Source organism: Notothenia rossii (assembly GCF_949606895.1).
Source record: "Notothenia rossii genome assembly, chromosome: 1".
NCBI classification, from domain to species: domain Eukaryota; kingdom Metazoa; phylum Chordata; class Actinopteri; order Perciformes; family Nototheniidae; genus Notothenia; species Notothenia rossii.
Window position 1 is genome coordinate 40,304,344 of NC_136912.1, and position 17,585 is coordinate 40,321,928.

Sequence of the window (17,585 nt, forward strand, 5' to 3'; positions counted from 1 at the left end):
TGTACCACACACACCTACAGCTCCTAAAGCATAATCAGGCTACAGCCGTTGTGTATTTTATTATGTGAAGCACTAAATGGTCTTAGAAAAATATCGACTCTTTGTTTGTAGATATCTACTAAACTAAAGCAAATAAAGAGAGTAGGCCTGTTATACTGAGTGATATATATTATACACACTGCTCTGCTTTCTGCACGGACCTCACAGCTGTTCTCTCTGGAAACATCGCGACACGATGAAAGCAGTTTCTAAAATAATATCCAGGGGATGCATGCAGAGCTGTCATTGGCTGAGATAAGTCCGGCCTTGCGTCACGACTCCACTGTTCCCGGAAATGCATCCGCGAAGGAGCCGTGGAGGACCCATCAGTGTATCCTCGGTTATAGCTCCTCCAGAGAGCCTCCTCGACGCTCGATCCTCGGTCCTCGATGTGCATTTAGAGAAATTAGATGGAGGACCGAGGAGGGGAAATTTGAGTATTGAGAAACCTCTATTGACAATCTGAAATCGCCATACTAACTTCTCTTCTTGTATTTTGTTCGTTTTGTTGTTTTTTCTTCTTGTTCTTCATTTGTTGTTAAAGGGCGGCAGGCAAACAGCTTTTAGGCGGAATACCACCTCCTGGATTATAGTGTATGGATACTGCCCTGAGTGACAGACTTTTTTCCCTTCATAAAAAAAAAGGCGTATTCGTCGTGTGACTGCATGTGCCGAACCGTGACGGTTCGGGACGAATACCGATACACCCCTAGTGGATACTAAAACTAAAACTAGTGCTAAACTGACTTGCTAAGTACAGTAAATATTGGACTTCAATTTGTCGTGATAGACAAACAACTGTCAACCGTATGCTAACTTACGTACTGTATGTGAGCCTATATCCATAACATCTTATATAGTCATAATATAGCAATGTTAACCCGTTGCTAATGCTTTAAATGCTAAACTTTATGAATGAACCTCCTGAAACCTGTAGCTTCGTGCTTTAAGAGGTGAATGTCTGTGGTGATTCTTTGGGATGCAGGTCTGAGCGTGTGCTGAATTTCTTCTAACTTTCGACAGAAAGGATAAATCTCTCCACACACGTTTGTAAACAGGGGAGCAACAATTCTTGTCTCTCCTCTTTAGAAGGAAACTGGGTCTCCGAGAGCTCGTTCGTCTTCATTCGTCCACTGAACCCGCTCTCACTTTCCTCTCATAACTCATACCTTTCTATATATAACCAGCTGCATTGTTCTGCTCCTCCCACATCTAAACTCATTTAATATGCCAAGAACAATAAGGAGAATAAAGATAAATGTCTCAATCTGTAACATTACTGTCACATAATATCTAGCCATGGCAGCGAAATGGGGTTTTCGGCTCTCTACCTGCAGTAAGTGACATATGTGACTGGAAGTGTGAGATAAACGAAAAGGACCCGGTCTAAAACAACAAAGATAATACATTTAATATTGTTTCTCTTTTGGGCAATGCGAGATACAATGTAAACATGTACATTACAAGATACAAAAAAAAGGATAAGGGTAAGAAAATGTCCTGTTTTCAAAAGGAATGCACACGTGCAAAATGTCTCCAATCAGAAAGGAATTTGGACAGTCTTTTAGATGTCATTGTTTTTTGTCCTAGTGTAACGATGCTTTCAACAGATCCATGAGGCCTTGTCACCATGAGGACAGACGACTCTTCATTGGAGGATACATTCACTTTAACAGTGGCATAAAGCTCCTCATGGCATACCTTTTGAAAACAAGGAGCTTGCAAGAGTTAAACACAATTTGCATAACAACAATGGCAATACAAAAATAAAGAAAACAGAAATGAAAGAATAGCACCTCCTTTGGTCCAACTCGAGGCCTGTAGTTCTTGTTGTGTTTGACATGCTGGTAACGGATCGTTTTAGTCAGTGTACAGATCAAGAGCGTGATGGCGTCGGGCTTCCAAGGTTTTGTTGTTGTTTGGCACACTGCTCTCCACAGCGGGGTGGTGACAGATTATATTCTATAAATTCAACATCCAGGCTAAAAACAGTCTCCACTTTCTCATAAATCGACCTCAGCTTTAACTCCACATCAATCACTGGTGACAGCTCAGCTCCAACGCTAAAATATGGCTGAGGCCCCCGCGCAGGATGGCAGCCGCCGCAGCGGTGTTGGCGATTAGGAGGAAGCTGTTAGCGTTGGAGTATCGTCTGACTGGGGAAGGTTAATTAAGACACACTGTTGTGCTAATTAGAATCAGGGATTCAAAACGAGACAAAGAAAAGAGTTACAGAGACACAGCTGCGCTCCTCCCCCCCCCCCCCCCCGGAGAAGGCTCCCGCTGATGCCCGCCAGCTCCTCAAACAACTGCATTCTGTGCGGAAGTTTTCAGAATGACATAAATAATCAGCATACTCTGATGTAAGCGCCTGGGATTTTTCATTTTTTTACCCCAAACCCTGCAGCTTTACTCATTCTTTTCCTTTCTTCCCTCACACTAACTCAAACAAAAGCAACTAATTAATAAAAAAACATACATAATCATCTTCCTAAATACCTCAAACACACTTGCTAAAACTTTCTTATCAAACCTACCCCTCCTTCTGTCAACCTTTATAACTCCATCGCTCTATTCCAGAGCTGGGTGACTTTCAAAGCCCTTTCTTGATTTATTTTGATTTTTAATTCAAGCTTCATTAGATTTGAACAAACACTTCCAATCCTGTGATACACTTCCGCAACATTACATTCTTTTCTCAACAAAAAGACAAGGCAAAACAAATAAGAATCCACCATTTGAAGCCTGTTTTTACCGTTGTATTCCAAAAGACTTTCTTCCAACACTGAGCTTGACTCTCACCTCCTCAGGGCTACATAAGATCTGAGCACTCTGACAGCAAAAAGGAGCTACGATAAGACGTGGGATCACTTTTTAAAGTTATTCTGTGGATTGAGAGTGAGACTGAGAGGAGCTTCAGAGCTGAGAACTCGCCCGTCTCTTGCTGACTTGCAGTTTCTCGCAAAAGCAGCTTCGAGAACTTAAAGTGCTGCAATTACAACATCGTTTGGAGCAATGAGATCACTGCTAAGGTGGGGAAGCTGAGAGCTCATTACGTTGCGTTTTGTTGAAGGAGGGTAGAAGGAGTTGGATGAAATGGGTTCCCTGTCAGAAGGAACTATTTTTCATAGTTTTCAGAGCGGAAACATTACCCATTAGCCTTCTCCTTAAAGCAGAGCTTCTCTCATATTGTCTCCTTGAATCCACTTTCCGATCCTTCTCCCTGCGTCCTGCTCTCACAAACTTCTTCCTTGACCTCCAAGTTCCCTTCTTCTAAGTGCACCTGCAAACTATCCATCTCATCATGCAAAAACACACACACCCCACTCGAACCCTTCTCGATTTCTCAATGGTTCCACCGGGACCGCTCAGCTGTGTCGAGGAAGGACGGATATGGAAATAAGTGTTGAGGGAAGAAAGAAAGCGGAAGGTGAGACAGGAGGAATACGCAGCTTGTGTTTGGGGTTACAGGGTTTAAGGTGTTTCACGCCTGAGGTGCCATCCATTTGTTAAAATAAAAAGAGAGCAAGGAACAAAACCAGAGTGCCGGTGCAGTGAACCTCCGGGGATTGATCAATAAACTGGTTTTTCATCATCATAGTGTGTTGGCATGCGGGACGCAGAAATATTACCACTGCCAATCCCATTTCCATTCTGCCGTGGGGGTGCACTGAGGTTTGAGAGTGCATGTTGTAGCTGAACGAGGCTGAGCTTGTATGAAAAAGAAGCCTGTAACCTAAAAGAACACTTAGTCGTTTCGGTTAATAAACGTATTTGCTTTTTTGAGAAGAGTTTGATAAGATGATTGAGACAACTCTCATGTCTTGAGACGCTAAATAAAAAGCTAAAGGCAAGACATAATTAGCTTAGCAAAACAATTAGAAGGATGGGTAAACTTAGCTAGCAAAGTTCTATCTAAAGGAGGAAAAATCCCACCTACCGTTGCCTAAAGCTCAATAATTATATTATCTGGGTTTATGCCATTGATTTGATGGCTACAGAAACCAAAGATTAGGCAGAGAAAATGTGTGGTTGCAGCCGGGATTATCTCTTGGCCAGGTGCAGTGATTTATGGCATTTTGTTTTGTCAACTAAGTGTAAAATCAAAAATGTTGTGTTTGATGTCTTAGGTATTACATATTACGTTTTATTTCATTTTCAGGGCTAGTTGTTTCCCACTACTCTAAGTATGCTAAGCTAAGATAACCGTGTAGTGTCTTAACTTCATAATCCAATATTTTCTACAGACCTGGTTTAAGACGTTTAAAAAATACATTGTTTGAGTGATTGTCTGATTTAACAAAACACTTTAATTACCTTGTTAAAAATGTCCTCTAATTGCATCTACTTTTTCTGGTGCATTGAAATTCCAGAATATATGCATATATATAGTTGGAGCATAACACAATGCTTATTATTCACTAAACTCTTATGTAATTCTCAGTTTATATGAATGGGAGGCTTTAATTTTCCACATACAAAATGTATGGGAGGAGCTAAACGTTCCACGCTGGAGCCGATTGGCGCATACACACCTTTAACCCTAATTTAACTAAGTTTAGAAAAGCACTCCCCTAGTAATTAAAGTAGAAAACTCACTTATAACGTTTTGCGAAGTGAAGCTCAAACACAAGAGCTACATATTTGTTGGAGTTGAGGGGGCTTATGTTTTAACAACAAGAGTAGGCCTTTTCTTCTCATATAACTCTCAGCAAGAAAGCGATCAGGGTATATCCTTTAAGGTGGAGACAACCAGCCGGACAAAAGCATTTGTGGACACAAGCCCCCCTAACAGTAGAGGGAACAATGTGTATTGGCCTGTACACGCAGTAAGTCTTTAGCACAATGACGCGTTTACCTGTAGCGCATGGATAAGGCCTGCCTGGGGCTGAGCACAGAGAAAAATAAAGCTTTTTCTATTTTTGGGGTACAATCCTGGAAGCTGATGGATTGAACTGAAATGGCCTGAAGAAGCATTCATCCCCCTGCTCTCTTGTTTACCGCAGAGACGGTTCGAAATGTCACCTTCCGTTATGGTGATTGGTGAGGAAGAAAATCTGACTTGGTTTGACAATGGTGGGCTAAATGTCAAGAGAGGCTTCTGCGTAGGTGCTGAGAGGACACACTAGGGGACAAACAAAAAAGGAGAAAACAACAACACAAAAACAAGAAGCTATCAAAATTCCATTCAGGCACGAACGTGACAGGCCGCTGAGACCCCTGATGATGGGCCCCTGACTCTCCATCCGTGAAGAAAGACCCAAGATAGCTGTAAAGTCAGTACAGAACGGGTCAGTGGGTTTCTGCCATGCCATTCACAATCACTGTCCAGAGATTCTCATGCGAGTTATTATAAAAGTCCGTCCCGTCCGGAGATAATGAGATGTCACCTACGACGGCTTTGGTCCGATTACTTTTCCAACGCTAACACATCTGCTCTTTGATGTCCTCTTGAAACGATACACTTGAATGACGGTAAAAGCTCATGACTGGCAGTTTGAAGGGGAGCATCTACTCCCAGCAGATTAAATGGCATTGTTGACGGTTTTCTTTCTACACCTGTAATTCTCATCCTCTTGTTGAAGCATGATGATGTTTCTTATCTATTGCACACTTCCTCGCGGTACATTTCAGAATTTGACAAATAGGGTAAAAAGGACAAGAAAATAAAAAGCATGAATAAAGACGCTACACAGCTAAATGTATGCTCGACACAAAACGATTCATTGCTATTTTAGCCAAGTAAATTCAGCTCAATCAATAAAAGCAATATGCAATAATAATAGTGCAGGAGCGAATTGTACAAAGTGATTTAACACATTTACATAATGCCTTCGTCTTGTAGGGAAGGGAACTGCATACAGCGAATCAACTGATTAGTTCTAAATTGTATTATGTATCCTTACATTTTTTCATATACTTCAACAAATGCAATTGCTTCACATACTCAATTAAATGATGATATTTTGCATATCAATGTGAGTGAAGTCCAATTCCTTTAAAAAGAATGATCTGTATAAGCTTGACAGTAATATTTTGAGTGGGGGAATAAGGTGATTGTCAAACCAAAATTAGATATAAAACTATTCATAATAAATATGTATAAATCAGGCATTATGTAAAGCACAATAAAGATGAAGGAAGTGCCCTTTTTTTGCTAAAATTGCAGCATACAGCATAGATAAAAAATCTGTTTTTAATTTTCAAAAAAATAAATTATTGCCCAATCCAAAAAAATGTGTTATAAATTATTTTAGCTGCACCGAGATTTCAAATTAAGTAAAAACAATGCGTACAGATTCACTGGCCAGCAGTGCATTTCGTATTGCACTGAGGTAGGAAGGCTGGGTAAAATCATGTTTAGTACCACTGACCCCCCACTAGAGGTCTCTATTTATCCAATTATACTCAAACTCTGCAGGTTACTGTCTCATTTGAGGTGATGACAGAAGAATAGATACATAATTGATTGTATTCAATAAATATTATGCTGAGTATTGACTGCATCTTCACATTAATGCACCATAAAACAACAGATTTAAAGTGCACTAATTCACAAAACAGAACCACTTCGTTCCTCATTATTGTCACTGTGTGATCACAGAGTAACAAACAAAAACAAATAAGGTTTCGCTAAAATAGATAACTGCGATCTAGCAGGTAATGCACTTGGTTTAATATTGTGATACTGTCCAGCAGAAACATAATGAAAAGCTAGTGCTGCCTCATACCGAGAGCTCACACCGCTCAATAGAAAATGTATTTCAGCAGTCTTGAACATCAGCCGTTTGAATTTAAAGTTGGATTTGAGCTCAGAAGGTTCAATTCAAATGTTTCAGTTCTGTTTGTGAGTAGAATTATCTCTAACTTCTTTACATTATCTTTTAACATATGGTAAGTAACCAAAAAACAATTGGAAACAACTCTACACACTATGTTGTTTTGTTTAATATCAAAACTTACTTCTAGTTTAAAAATGGTATCAAGTGCTTCCAGGTATTGATTTTTCAAAAACTTGTTTAAGGTGTTTTGTTGAATACACTAGGCCTACGTACACTACACTATATTACTTTTACCATATATCATTTAAAAAATCACAAAAATAGCCAATGCAATCTCTTTGGTTTGATCACATTTGGGATAAATGCTTTGAAAATATGTCCCTGGGATTCAATTATTTCACCACATTTCCAGTACTCAATACATCCCGCAACAGCGGTATTATTACATGTATAGAAACAACTAAATATTTACAATCAAATGTTCCTGGAGCCAAAAGCACTACAGTAAATCAAAAATATGCAAACTAATTGTTTAAAGTTATTTGCTACCCAGATACAGTATGAGGTGGGTTTCTTCTGGAGAGCAAATTACAATTTTCCAGAAAAGTATAACGCGTCTGTTATTTTCAAGTTTAACAGGTTTTACAGAGCTGTTATCCCAGTTACAGCTGGGATTAAAAACATACATATTAACATGTTTTTCTGGGGTTTAAGAATCTACTACCAAACTTTGCCAATTATTGAAACCTGAGCATCTCCTGCATGTGTTCCAGGAATTTAACTTCCAATTCAAGGCTGTCGGTGGTAAACAGATGTCACAAGAAAGCAGAAATAATTCCCTACGAAAGACTTGGATCAACATGAGACATTATAACATACAATGATTTAAAGAATACTTATAATGAGATTAAAAGGTTTCAGTTTGCTTGTGGCTTAAAACAAATATAATTCTCTGCTGACTGAGTCTAAACCTCAGTTACTTTCTTTAATCTGTGTTGGACCAATCAGAGCACTCTAGATGGAAATCTTGCACTTTGTTTGCACTCTATAGTGGAGCTCTTAACTGGTTATGCAAATTGTCTTGGTGGTGTTCGTAGGCCTATGGCACTCTTAAAAGATTTGGTTGATTTATTGTTTTTCGCAATCCACCATTTAGGACCTCCATTCAGGTGATCAACAAAAGGCACTTATCGGCCATCAGAGTCAGCGATGGGCAGGAATAAGCATAACCGTTACCCTGCTCAACTTCTGTATTACATGATGCAAACCTCTTTAAGAGGTTATCACTCCCATTCATACCATTTTATATCTCAAAGACATTACCTCTTCAGATTTCCTCACTCGAGGAGGACCAAACCGACATCCTGTCTCTTAGCCAAAATATTTTAAATCTTTACACTCCTTTTCGTATACATTTTAGTAAACCAGCACTAAAAGTGTCTTTCCTTTTCAGATTAAAACATCTTTCTTTTTTACAATCTGTCATAAATGTACATTGTTCAAGGACATATTGCTTACGGGTGATTGCGGGTAACATTCTTAAGGAGCCACCAACGTCCTTGGAGTCATCAAAAAGGGGAAAGGTAGAGGAAAGGGTAGGGGACGGATGTGGGGTTTATTTTTTTCGCTCTAGATAGTTGGACGGGACCCAACCCTTGCGTGGAAGCAGGCTGTCCTGAACCTGGCAGTACCACCATCCATTGGGGTTTCTTTCCAGCACCTCCAGACAGGTGCCCTCCGTGAAGCCCATTGTCTCCTCATCGCCCCGGTAGTCGGCGATGGACACGTACACATCCCTGCCCAGGTTGTTGTGGATAAGCTGGCTCTTCTCGATGGGCTTGGGTCGCACGGTGGACACAGGGATGCCGTTGCGTTGGTTGACGTTGCTTGTGCTGAACGCGTTACCCGAGGATCCCAGGCTGGAGCGCTCTGCGGGCCTCGTCTGACTTTCCACAACGACATGTGGCCGCACGGTGCTGAACGAGGCATTTCGCCGGACGCCAAGGGTGGCGGAACCGGAACCGTAGTGATCGCTTCTGTGGAGCGTGTCGTTTCGCCTCAGAGAACCCGTCATGTAGTGTCCATCCTTTGATGGCTGTGATGTGGTCACAAATACAGACTGAGGCCTCACTGCCACCTGGCGTACCCCGTTCCTCATCCGAACGCCACCATTAACTACGGCTGAAGGCTTCGAGAAGCCGCCGGGAGGCTTGGAGGGGATTGGCGGAGTGTTCCTTCTCAAGCCTTGATGCTGCTGATGCTGGCTCAGACCCTGAATGTTGATGTTGTTGAGGGCCAGAACGTGCTGCTCGTTCTTCTCCAGGCTGTTGGACTTACTCCTGCCACTCCTGTGTCCTTCTAGTTCGAACCCACCCACATCACCCACTTGTCTGACAGGCTCCAGGTAGTATGAGGGAGCCCAACCCTCTTCGGATACCCAACGGATGTACCACCAACCGCTCTCCTGCTTCTCCAGAACCTCAACCTCTACCCCGGCTGGAAAGCTGATCTCAGAGTCCTGGACCTTCTTATAGACATCCAGGGAGCGGTAGAGAGTGGGGCCTTCCACGTCCGAGTCACCGCGGCTCCCTTTGGAGTATACTGAAGAGAGATCTGAGGTGCTGCGCGAACACATGGAGTCCTCGGATGATATGACAGAGCCTGTTTCAGATTCATCGCGAGTAGGTTTGAGGCCATGAGGCCGATACTGACTGGTAGGCCTCAGCTGCCGCCTCAGTGAGCTGATGTCCATCCTCTCAGGACTCTGGGGCTCAGATTTGGTCAGGAGAGGTTTAGGTCTGACAGAAGGCTTAGGCCGGGTGGAGGGGCTCTGACCAATTCTCTGCTCCACATCCCGGCTAAAGGGAGCACCTTTCTTGGAACCTCTGGTCAATTCATCTGATGAAGAGTGGGGGCTGTTGTCCTGAGAGCTCAGGCTGATATCTATGTGTCTGCCCAGGGTCTGGCTTCTCCGTGTCATCTCTGGTGTCATGGTCTTCATGGGTCTACCTGCTAAAGGCGAGGATCCGGAGAGTTTGCGAGGGACTGTGGAGGAACGATAGCTCCTTGGGGAACTCGGCTCACTGGAACCTTTGAGTGAAGTCCTCTCAGCACCACTGCTTGGCCTGAAGTCATTCTCATAGATACACTCCTCTTTGGAGACCTCCTCCACAGACCTGAAGGAAGTTCTCCGACGAGTGAACACAGGGGACGCCTTGCAGACTGGAGGGGAGGCCTTGCAGGAAGGAGGGGAGGCCTTGCAGGAAGGAGGGGAGCTGCGGTACTTGTCGCTCACCACGCTGCTGATCTTCACATCCAGGGCACGTTCATCCTTAAGGGAATCGGTGTCCGATTCACCTTCACATCCCACTGCAGGAATATCATATTCAGGCTCCTCATACACGGGCCTGCTCACCGGCTCTGAGACTTTTGCAGCAGAGCTAGCAGGAGGGGGGGCCTCCTCCGGTTCTAGCTTCTTGACAGGCGGAGCTGGGGGTGGGACTTTGGGCCGGGTCAGGGTGCTGGTCCTACGACTGAGGTTGGGCTTCTTGCGCTTGTCAATGTAGGAGCAGGGGGCCCAGCCCTCTTTCTCTCCGATCTGCACATACCACCAGCCCCCGGGGTTCTTCTCTATCACCTACACAGCAATAAATGGAAGATAAAAGCTATGTCAATTAAAGTAATGGAATCTGTCAGAAGTGTTTCATGTTTTTTATGAGGCCCATTTATGCTTTTTGGCCTTACCTCTTTCCTTTAGTGTGTGTTATAATGTTTTGTGCATGTAAATGCTCTGCAAAGACTAACATCCCAGAATTTCCTCCAGAGGGATTCTCCCCCCCCCAGCCCCCCTGCCTCTAATGTCTCAATTGGACTACTTCGTTTTTCCTCCGTAACATAATGACATCACTATGTACTCGCGCTTCTATTGGCTACAAATAGGGTGCGACAGACGTCGTGACTGGTTTCAGACAGAGGGTGAAAAGAGGAGCTGCAAAACAGGCATTATGAGAAAAATAAAGAGCTTTCTGAACATGAAAGCATGGAGACAAATACAAATACAATTATCATAAAAGGGCCACTTTAACACTTTGTAGAATTTGCAGCACAACATAATCGGAAAAAAAACCATATAGGAATCTATGTTATCTTCATCTCTATCCTAAATTCAGCGCAGAGCAAATTCTGACTCCATCATGAAGTTAAAAAAACAAATCTCAAGGTTGCATCTCCTTTGCTTCTCTGTATCTTGGGAGTATACAGTTGACACACATATTCAGTGAGCCCTGGCTGTCTAATCTCAATGATGGCAGTGTGGATCTTACATCAGCCTTTTGTCCTCCACGGAAACTGATGCCATCAGAGATGGAGGACTGGAAATCTGCTATGGTGTAATACTCTGCTTCCACAGCAGGGGGTGCTGGTGGCTTTGGTAACTGGAGTCCCTGTGCAGAAAATGGGAAGAGAGGTGAGCAGCTGACATCATAAAAAGCTATCATTATCTGACTATATCTTATTGTTCAATTATTAAGTGATGTGCTGTATGGCTGCATATGAAAATATTAAACATATTTATTAGTGTGTACAGTATTTAAGTGTGCAGGGATGGATTGAGATGATCCAGGACTTGCGGAAATAATACTGTAGTGTTATTGCTGTGCTTTCATGGTTGCTATGGCAAGTCTCACAGTAACTAGGGAGCCAATTAATAATCGTTCTTCTTATGTTGTTATTCTAATTCACTGTATTTACAGATGTAGCACTGAATTTCAGACTCCAGCTTACAGCTTCCTGCCTACGACCTGCCTAAAACCAGTATAGAGGAATGTTAAGCCCTCCCACTATTTTCCAAGAGGGCGTTGCCAGATTTTCAATTTCAGGTTTTAACCAGGAGATGGCGCTTCATTCACAAATACAGAAAGACAAGTTTCATGGACTTTCAGTTGTGTTTTGAAGAACATTTGAACACATCAATATTTTAGATCAACTAAAGTATATCTAATCTTGTAATTCAATAATATATAGTCTTTATATATTAAATAATCATAATTATAATGTAAATGTTTACATTACACTTCTTTATTTGTTATGCTCATACTTTTACCTTTACAATCGTTTGCTTTAATATGCAGTATATTTTTTGTATATTTTTGTGTTTGCTTCCTCCTGCTCCCTTTCGGACACATACTGTATGATTTATTATTATTATTAATATGAAGATATTATTAAGATAAGATAAGATAAGATGTTACTTTATTGATTGAACATTTTAGTTTAGAATGTGCTGTCCCACGGTAATTCAGAAGGCTCACAGGTCACATTCCGACCATTATTTAAAACAATAGGAGCTTTCACACCGTCTACAGTTTGATTTGTATAGAGGGACCTCTGTGGCTGAATGGCCAGATTAGGTGTGGCGCATTTATCATAGGTGATCAGAGCTAACTGCCTGCCGTCAGATTTCATTTAAAAAACAGATCTGATTTTAAGACTACTTCAGCGCTCATAAAGAATGATAAGAATAAGAATAATACGTATTGAATTGGTTTCATTAATTAGTGAGTTTATTTAACACTAGAACCGCCACTCGGGTCAATTTGTGTGATGTGTGTTGTGTGTGTGCAATGTAACTTTTTTTCAATAAAATATTAAAGTCTCCCAGTCCGTGACTTTTCCTGAAAGTGTTTTATGTAGCACCCTATGTTGTTAAAAATTGCATTCTAATAGCGGGATTTGACGGGTTTAGGTAGGCCTATACAAAAACCTCTGGCGGTTCTAGTGTTAAGGTAATTAGGTACAGTCGAAGCCCTTTTTTATCAGTAACAAATTTAGCAGTTGAACATAAAAGTCAACTAACTGAGGGTCACTTGCAATTACAGTGTTGTGTCTAACTGTAAGCTTGTCACTCAGAGTAACCTACAGTTAATTTAGCTGCTGGAGAAGAAAGATCAGGGGAGAGGGGGGGGAGAGAGCTGTGGTTGATGGGCCATTAGTTGTGTAAATACTAGGGCTTCCCCCGACCAAAGATTTTCCTGGTTGACCACTGGTCGTCAGGTAAGGCCACTGGTCGACCACTGATCGACCAGTGGCGCGAATGAAATCGCACGCAGAGACAAACCGCCTTTTTCGCGCAACCGGCAAGTAATTAAATTATGATTCTGAATGTGTTGGAAAAATCAACAAGGAGACTGTCTTAACATTTTGTTAATTTATTTCAACACACAACACACCATATAAAAACATCACACAACTTATGAACTTTTAAAACCAACACAATAACTTTATAAAACAAACAAAACAGTGTTCTGTTAAAAAACTAAATTTAAACTATATTTTTCGTTTCTTTTAAACATGTAAAATAAATATAAATTATATAAACAAACGAATAAATAAATATAGGCTCAAGCCAACTTAAATATTTAAATATCAGTGCAAAAGTAAACAGGCCTACGGAGAAGTATTCTCAACATGAATGCAAACAAAAATTATAAATATACCGCAAAACTTAACTTAAACACTTCAGTTGAACGAACGAAGAACGAAAACTATAAACTACAAAACTATGGTGTTATATTAGGCTAGGCCACTATACAGTTGCAAGAAAAAGTATGTGAACCCTTTGGAATTACCTGGATTTCTGCATAAGTTGGTCATAAAATGTGTTCTGATCTGCACGTTTGAAGTTTAGAAAAGAGCACCTGGATGTTTCACAGCACTACTGGCAAAATATTCTGTGGACAGATGAAACCAAAGTTGAGTTGTTTGGAAGGAACACACAACGCTATGTGTGGAGAAAAAAAGGCACAGCACACCAACATCAAAACCTCATCCCAACTGTGAAGTATGGTGGAGGGAGCATCATGGTTTGGGGCTGCTTTGCTGCCTCAGGGCCTGGACAGATTGCCATCATCGACGGAAAAATGAATTCTCAAGTTTATCAAGACATTTTGCTGGAGAACTTAAGGCCATCTGTCCACCAATTGAAGCTCAACAGAAGATGGGTGATGCAACAGGACAACGACCCAAAGCACAGAAGTAAATCAACAACAGAATGGCTTCAACAGAAGAAAATACGCCTTCTGGAGTGGCCCAGTCAGAGTCCTGACCTCAACCCAATTGAGATGCTGTGGCTTGACCTCAAGAGAGCGATTTACACCAGACATCCCAAGAATATTGCTGAACTGAAACAGTTTGGAAAGAGGAATGGTCCAAAATTCCTCCTGACCGTTGTGCAGGTCTGATATGCAATTATAGGAAACGTTTGGTTGAGGTTATTGCTGCCAAAGGAGGGTCAACCAGTTATTAAATCCAAGGGTTCAAATACGTTTTCCACCCTGCACTGTGAATGTTTACATGCTGTGTTCAATAAAAACATAAAAACATATAATTGTTTGTGTGGTTTTAGCTTAAGCAGACTGTGTTTGTCTATTGTTGTGACTTAGATGAAGATCAGAACACATTTTATGACCAAATTATGCAGAAATCCAGGTAGTTCCCAAGGGTTCACATACTTTTTCTTGCAACTGTATATGCTGCCCTCCAGACTCCCTGTGAGCTCCCAAATTTCGTCAATTGCCTCTTTGATTTTTTTCTTAACTGCCTTCATGGTCGTGCTGTCATCATCACGACTCAACAATTGGCGCCTCTTCATGTTGACGAGCATCGGCAGCATAGCAGACAGAGATGCGTTTATATCTTGTGAGAGCAGCTCGGTGAGGGTGATCATGGGCCTCAGCACGGAAACAATGTCCTCCGCTGTCCTCCATTGGGCAGTTGTGAGATCCAGATCTCGGTCAGACCGGTGGGTGGTCCCGGGTTCTGAAAGCACAGCTGTAACCGGACATCTCTGTTCCAGAAGACGCTCCAGCATCGAATAAGTGGAGTTCCATCGTGTGGACACATCTTGTATCAGTTTGTGTTCAGCCACATTCTGTTGCTTCTGTTTCAAAGTGAGAGCTGCTGTTGCCTTGGCACTTTTTTTGAAGTGTCCCACAAGGCGTCTGGCAGCAGCAATCACTCGGCAGATGGGATCTAATTTAACAGCCGCGTTTATGCACAACTGCAAGGTGTGCCCCGCACAACGAATTCCCTGGACATTACCCCAGCACGGGTTTTGAGATAGCTGTTTAGCGCACAACACCATATTAGCGGCATTGTCGTGTACCACAGTGACCCTCTTTTCTGGCGGAATCCCAAACTCCTCCATCACTTCGCTGAGTCGCTCTGCTATGTTGGCAGCTGTGTGGCTCACCTCCTGCACTTTAGTCTCCAACACGAATGAATGTAATTGCCATTTTTGGGAAATAAAGTGTGCCGTCACAGTCATGTAACCATCCATTTGGTTGGAGGTCCATGTGTCAGTAGTGAAGCTGACTGCTGTGCAGGCTTTAAGTTTCTCCAAAAGTACCTGTTTGGTCGTGTTATATTTGTTTTTAATGGCGTGAATTACGGTGTCACGTTTGGGTACAGTGTAACCCGGTTCGATGAATTTCATCATCTGTTTGAACCCTTCCCCCTCGACAATGTTTACAGGTCTCATTTCCAGTGCCACAAAATCTGCAATTTTTTCAGGTGATGTCTCTCTTCCTTTTCTCGGAAAGAGGGGGCTTCAAAACGAGTGTTGTCTGTGAGAGTTTCAATGGCGGCTGCGAAGATGAAGTTGAGGTAGATGCGGTGGCCCTATCAACGTATAGTGGATGAGCCTATTGAGAGAAATGCACATTAATTTAAGTTTACACTAAGCCTAATAGCCCATAATATGACAATACATTTTATCTAACAGGCTTTTTATTAAGGCTAGAGCCGCAGAGCGTCCATCTTTTAATGGCTTGAACGGTACTTACATGTTTCAGGTGATAAGTCATGTCTGTAGTTGATGAATGATAGGAGAATATTTGCTTGCAAAGTTTGCATATCACCTTCTTCGGGTTGTCTGTTACTTTTTCGAAATGCTCCCAAGCTCTTGATTTTACGCCTGACATGGTTAAAACTATCAGCTTATCTGACGTGAAAACAAGTGACTGACTGTCACCTCCTGTTTCTGTGTTTTTGCTGTTGTTTTTTTTCTCCAATTTTTTTTTTCTTTTTCGGCGACCAACGACCAATTAATTCTTGACCGACCAAAGACTCTTTGGCTGACTAACCTTTGGTCGACTAATCGGGGGGCAGCCCTAGTAAATACACAGCTGAGAGCTGCCGTTTCATTCAGACTGTTTAAAAAACTGTAACAACGGACTATTTTTCTTAGCGGATGCATGTGAATTTAAATCAATACATACAACTATTTTTTAAATCAATACAACAATTTTTTAAATCATTAAAAACGTTTTCTTAATCCATAAAAGCATTTAAATTAATATTGGGAGTCATGTCGTTACTTTGTTGAGAATTTGGCCGTGTAATAAGCGGGATAATTTGCAGCGACTTGTTCCTTATGGGGAAAATAACACCCGTCATGTGTGTGTAGAGGTGTGTGTGGTTAAAACACTTTCATGAAGTGAAGGAATTTCCTTCTATAAAACAGCTGTGGGCAGCAGTGAGTGTCACGGACATGAATTCATAGATCAAGGCAGACTGGTGCACACACTCTCCTGTCCTGCCAGGCGACACGCCCGTTCTAAGCTGTGTCCCTCACTCCTCACATCCCAACTGCATCCCCACAAGTGTATTATGTTGTTACATCGTTTCAGATGTTATATTTCAGTTTTGCTCTGTCTATGTTCAGTGATGCAAACTTGTCACCTTTCGGCGAAATTTGCCATTTTGAATCCAAAATAGGTCGTTTGTGTGATTGATGTAGATCTGCAATAAAAATATTTTTGGGGTATGGGGGGGCTGGGACCCGGAGTAATCTGCGGCCGTGAGCTGTTATTTGCCATCATGACACGCATGGTGTTCTTTTTTTATATATTATAATGAAGTACGAGCTGTGTGCTCGAGTCTTCCTGCCTGTCGGCTCTGCTCATGGTGGATGTATAATAAGGCTCTGCTGCTCCGACATGATGGTCTAGCTTCAGCAGCTACATTACCTACGGGTGCGTTCGTTAATATTAACTGTGCGTCCGGAGTCACTGTGGCACAGACTGGACCGCTGGTGAACAGCTGTTAGAACGGGCCGTTCAGGTCTTCAGAGCAGAGCTCCCTGTTGGAGCGGAAGAGCGTGATGTGAACTGAAAAGTTTTTCTGTGGCAATATTATTTAAGGAATCGTTGAGCTAGCTAGCTAGCATACATTGTCACTATCTGCTAACGTTAGCTTTAGCCTTCTATTTCTAATAGTTTTTTTCATAGGCTATAAACAGAGGTGGTATAAGTATATATATATATTGTACTTTAGTAAAAGTAGAAGTACTCAGATCTTGTACTTTAGTAAAAGTAGAAGCACACAGATCTTGTACTTGAGTAAAAGGAGAAGTACTCAGATCTTGTACCAGAGTAAAAGTAAAAGTACTCAGAACTTGTACTTGAGTAAAAGTAGAAGTACCAGAGTATAGGAATACTCTGTTACAGTAAAAGTCCTGCATTCAAAATGTTCCTCAAGTAAAAGTGGAAAAGTATTCTCATCAAAATATAGTGAAAGTAGCGACAGTAAAAGTAGTCATTGTGCAGATTGGTCCATTTCAGAATAATATATATGATATGTTTTATAATGATTGATCATGAAAGTGTTCTCAAAGCTGCTAAAGGTGCAGCTAGTTTGAATGACTTTGTATACTGCAGGGTAGCTTGTGGATTTGCTCGAGGTGGAACTAAAGTCTGATTTAACACT

General features: G+C 41.8%; 1 protein-coding gene across 11 annotated transcripts in view; it reads right to left on the reverse strand.

Moving 5' to 3' along the window:
* Positions 1-1,426: 1,426 nt before the first annotated feature.
* Positions 1,427-17,585, reverse strand: part of sh3pxd2aa (SH3 and PX domains 2Aa) — a 172,623-nt gene continuing 156,464 nt past the window's right edge. For all 11 annotated transcript variants that reach the window (XM_079645423.1, XM_079645429.1, XM_079645426.1 and 8 more), the window contains 2 exons: positions 11,144-11,263; positions 1,427-10,458 (listed from right to left, as the gene is read on the reverse strand). In XM_079645423.1, the coding sequence (XP_079501549.1) occupies positions 8,437-10,458; positions 11,144-11,263 (2,142 nt within the window). In that variant the 3' untranslated portion in view covers positions 1,427-8,436. The remainder of the gene's footprint in view (positions 10,459-11,143; positions 11,264-17,585) is intronic.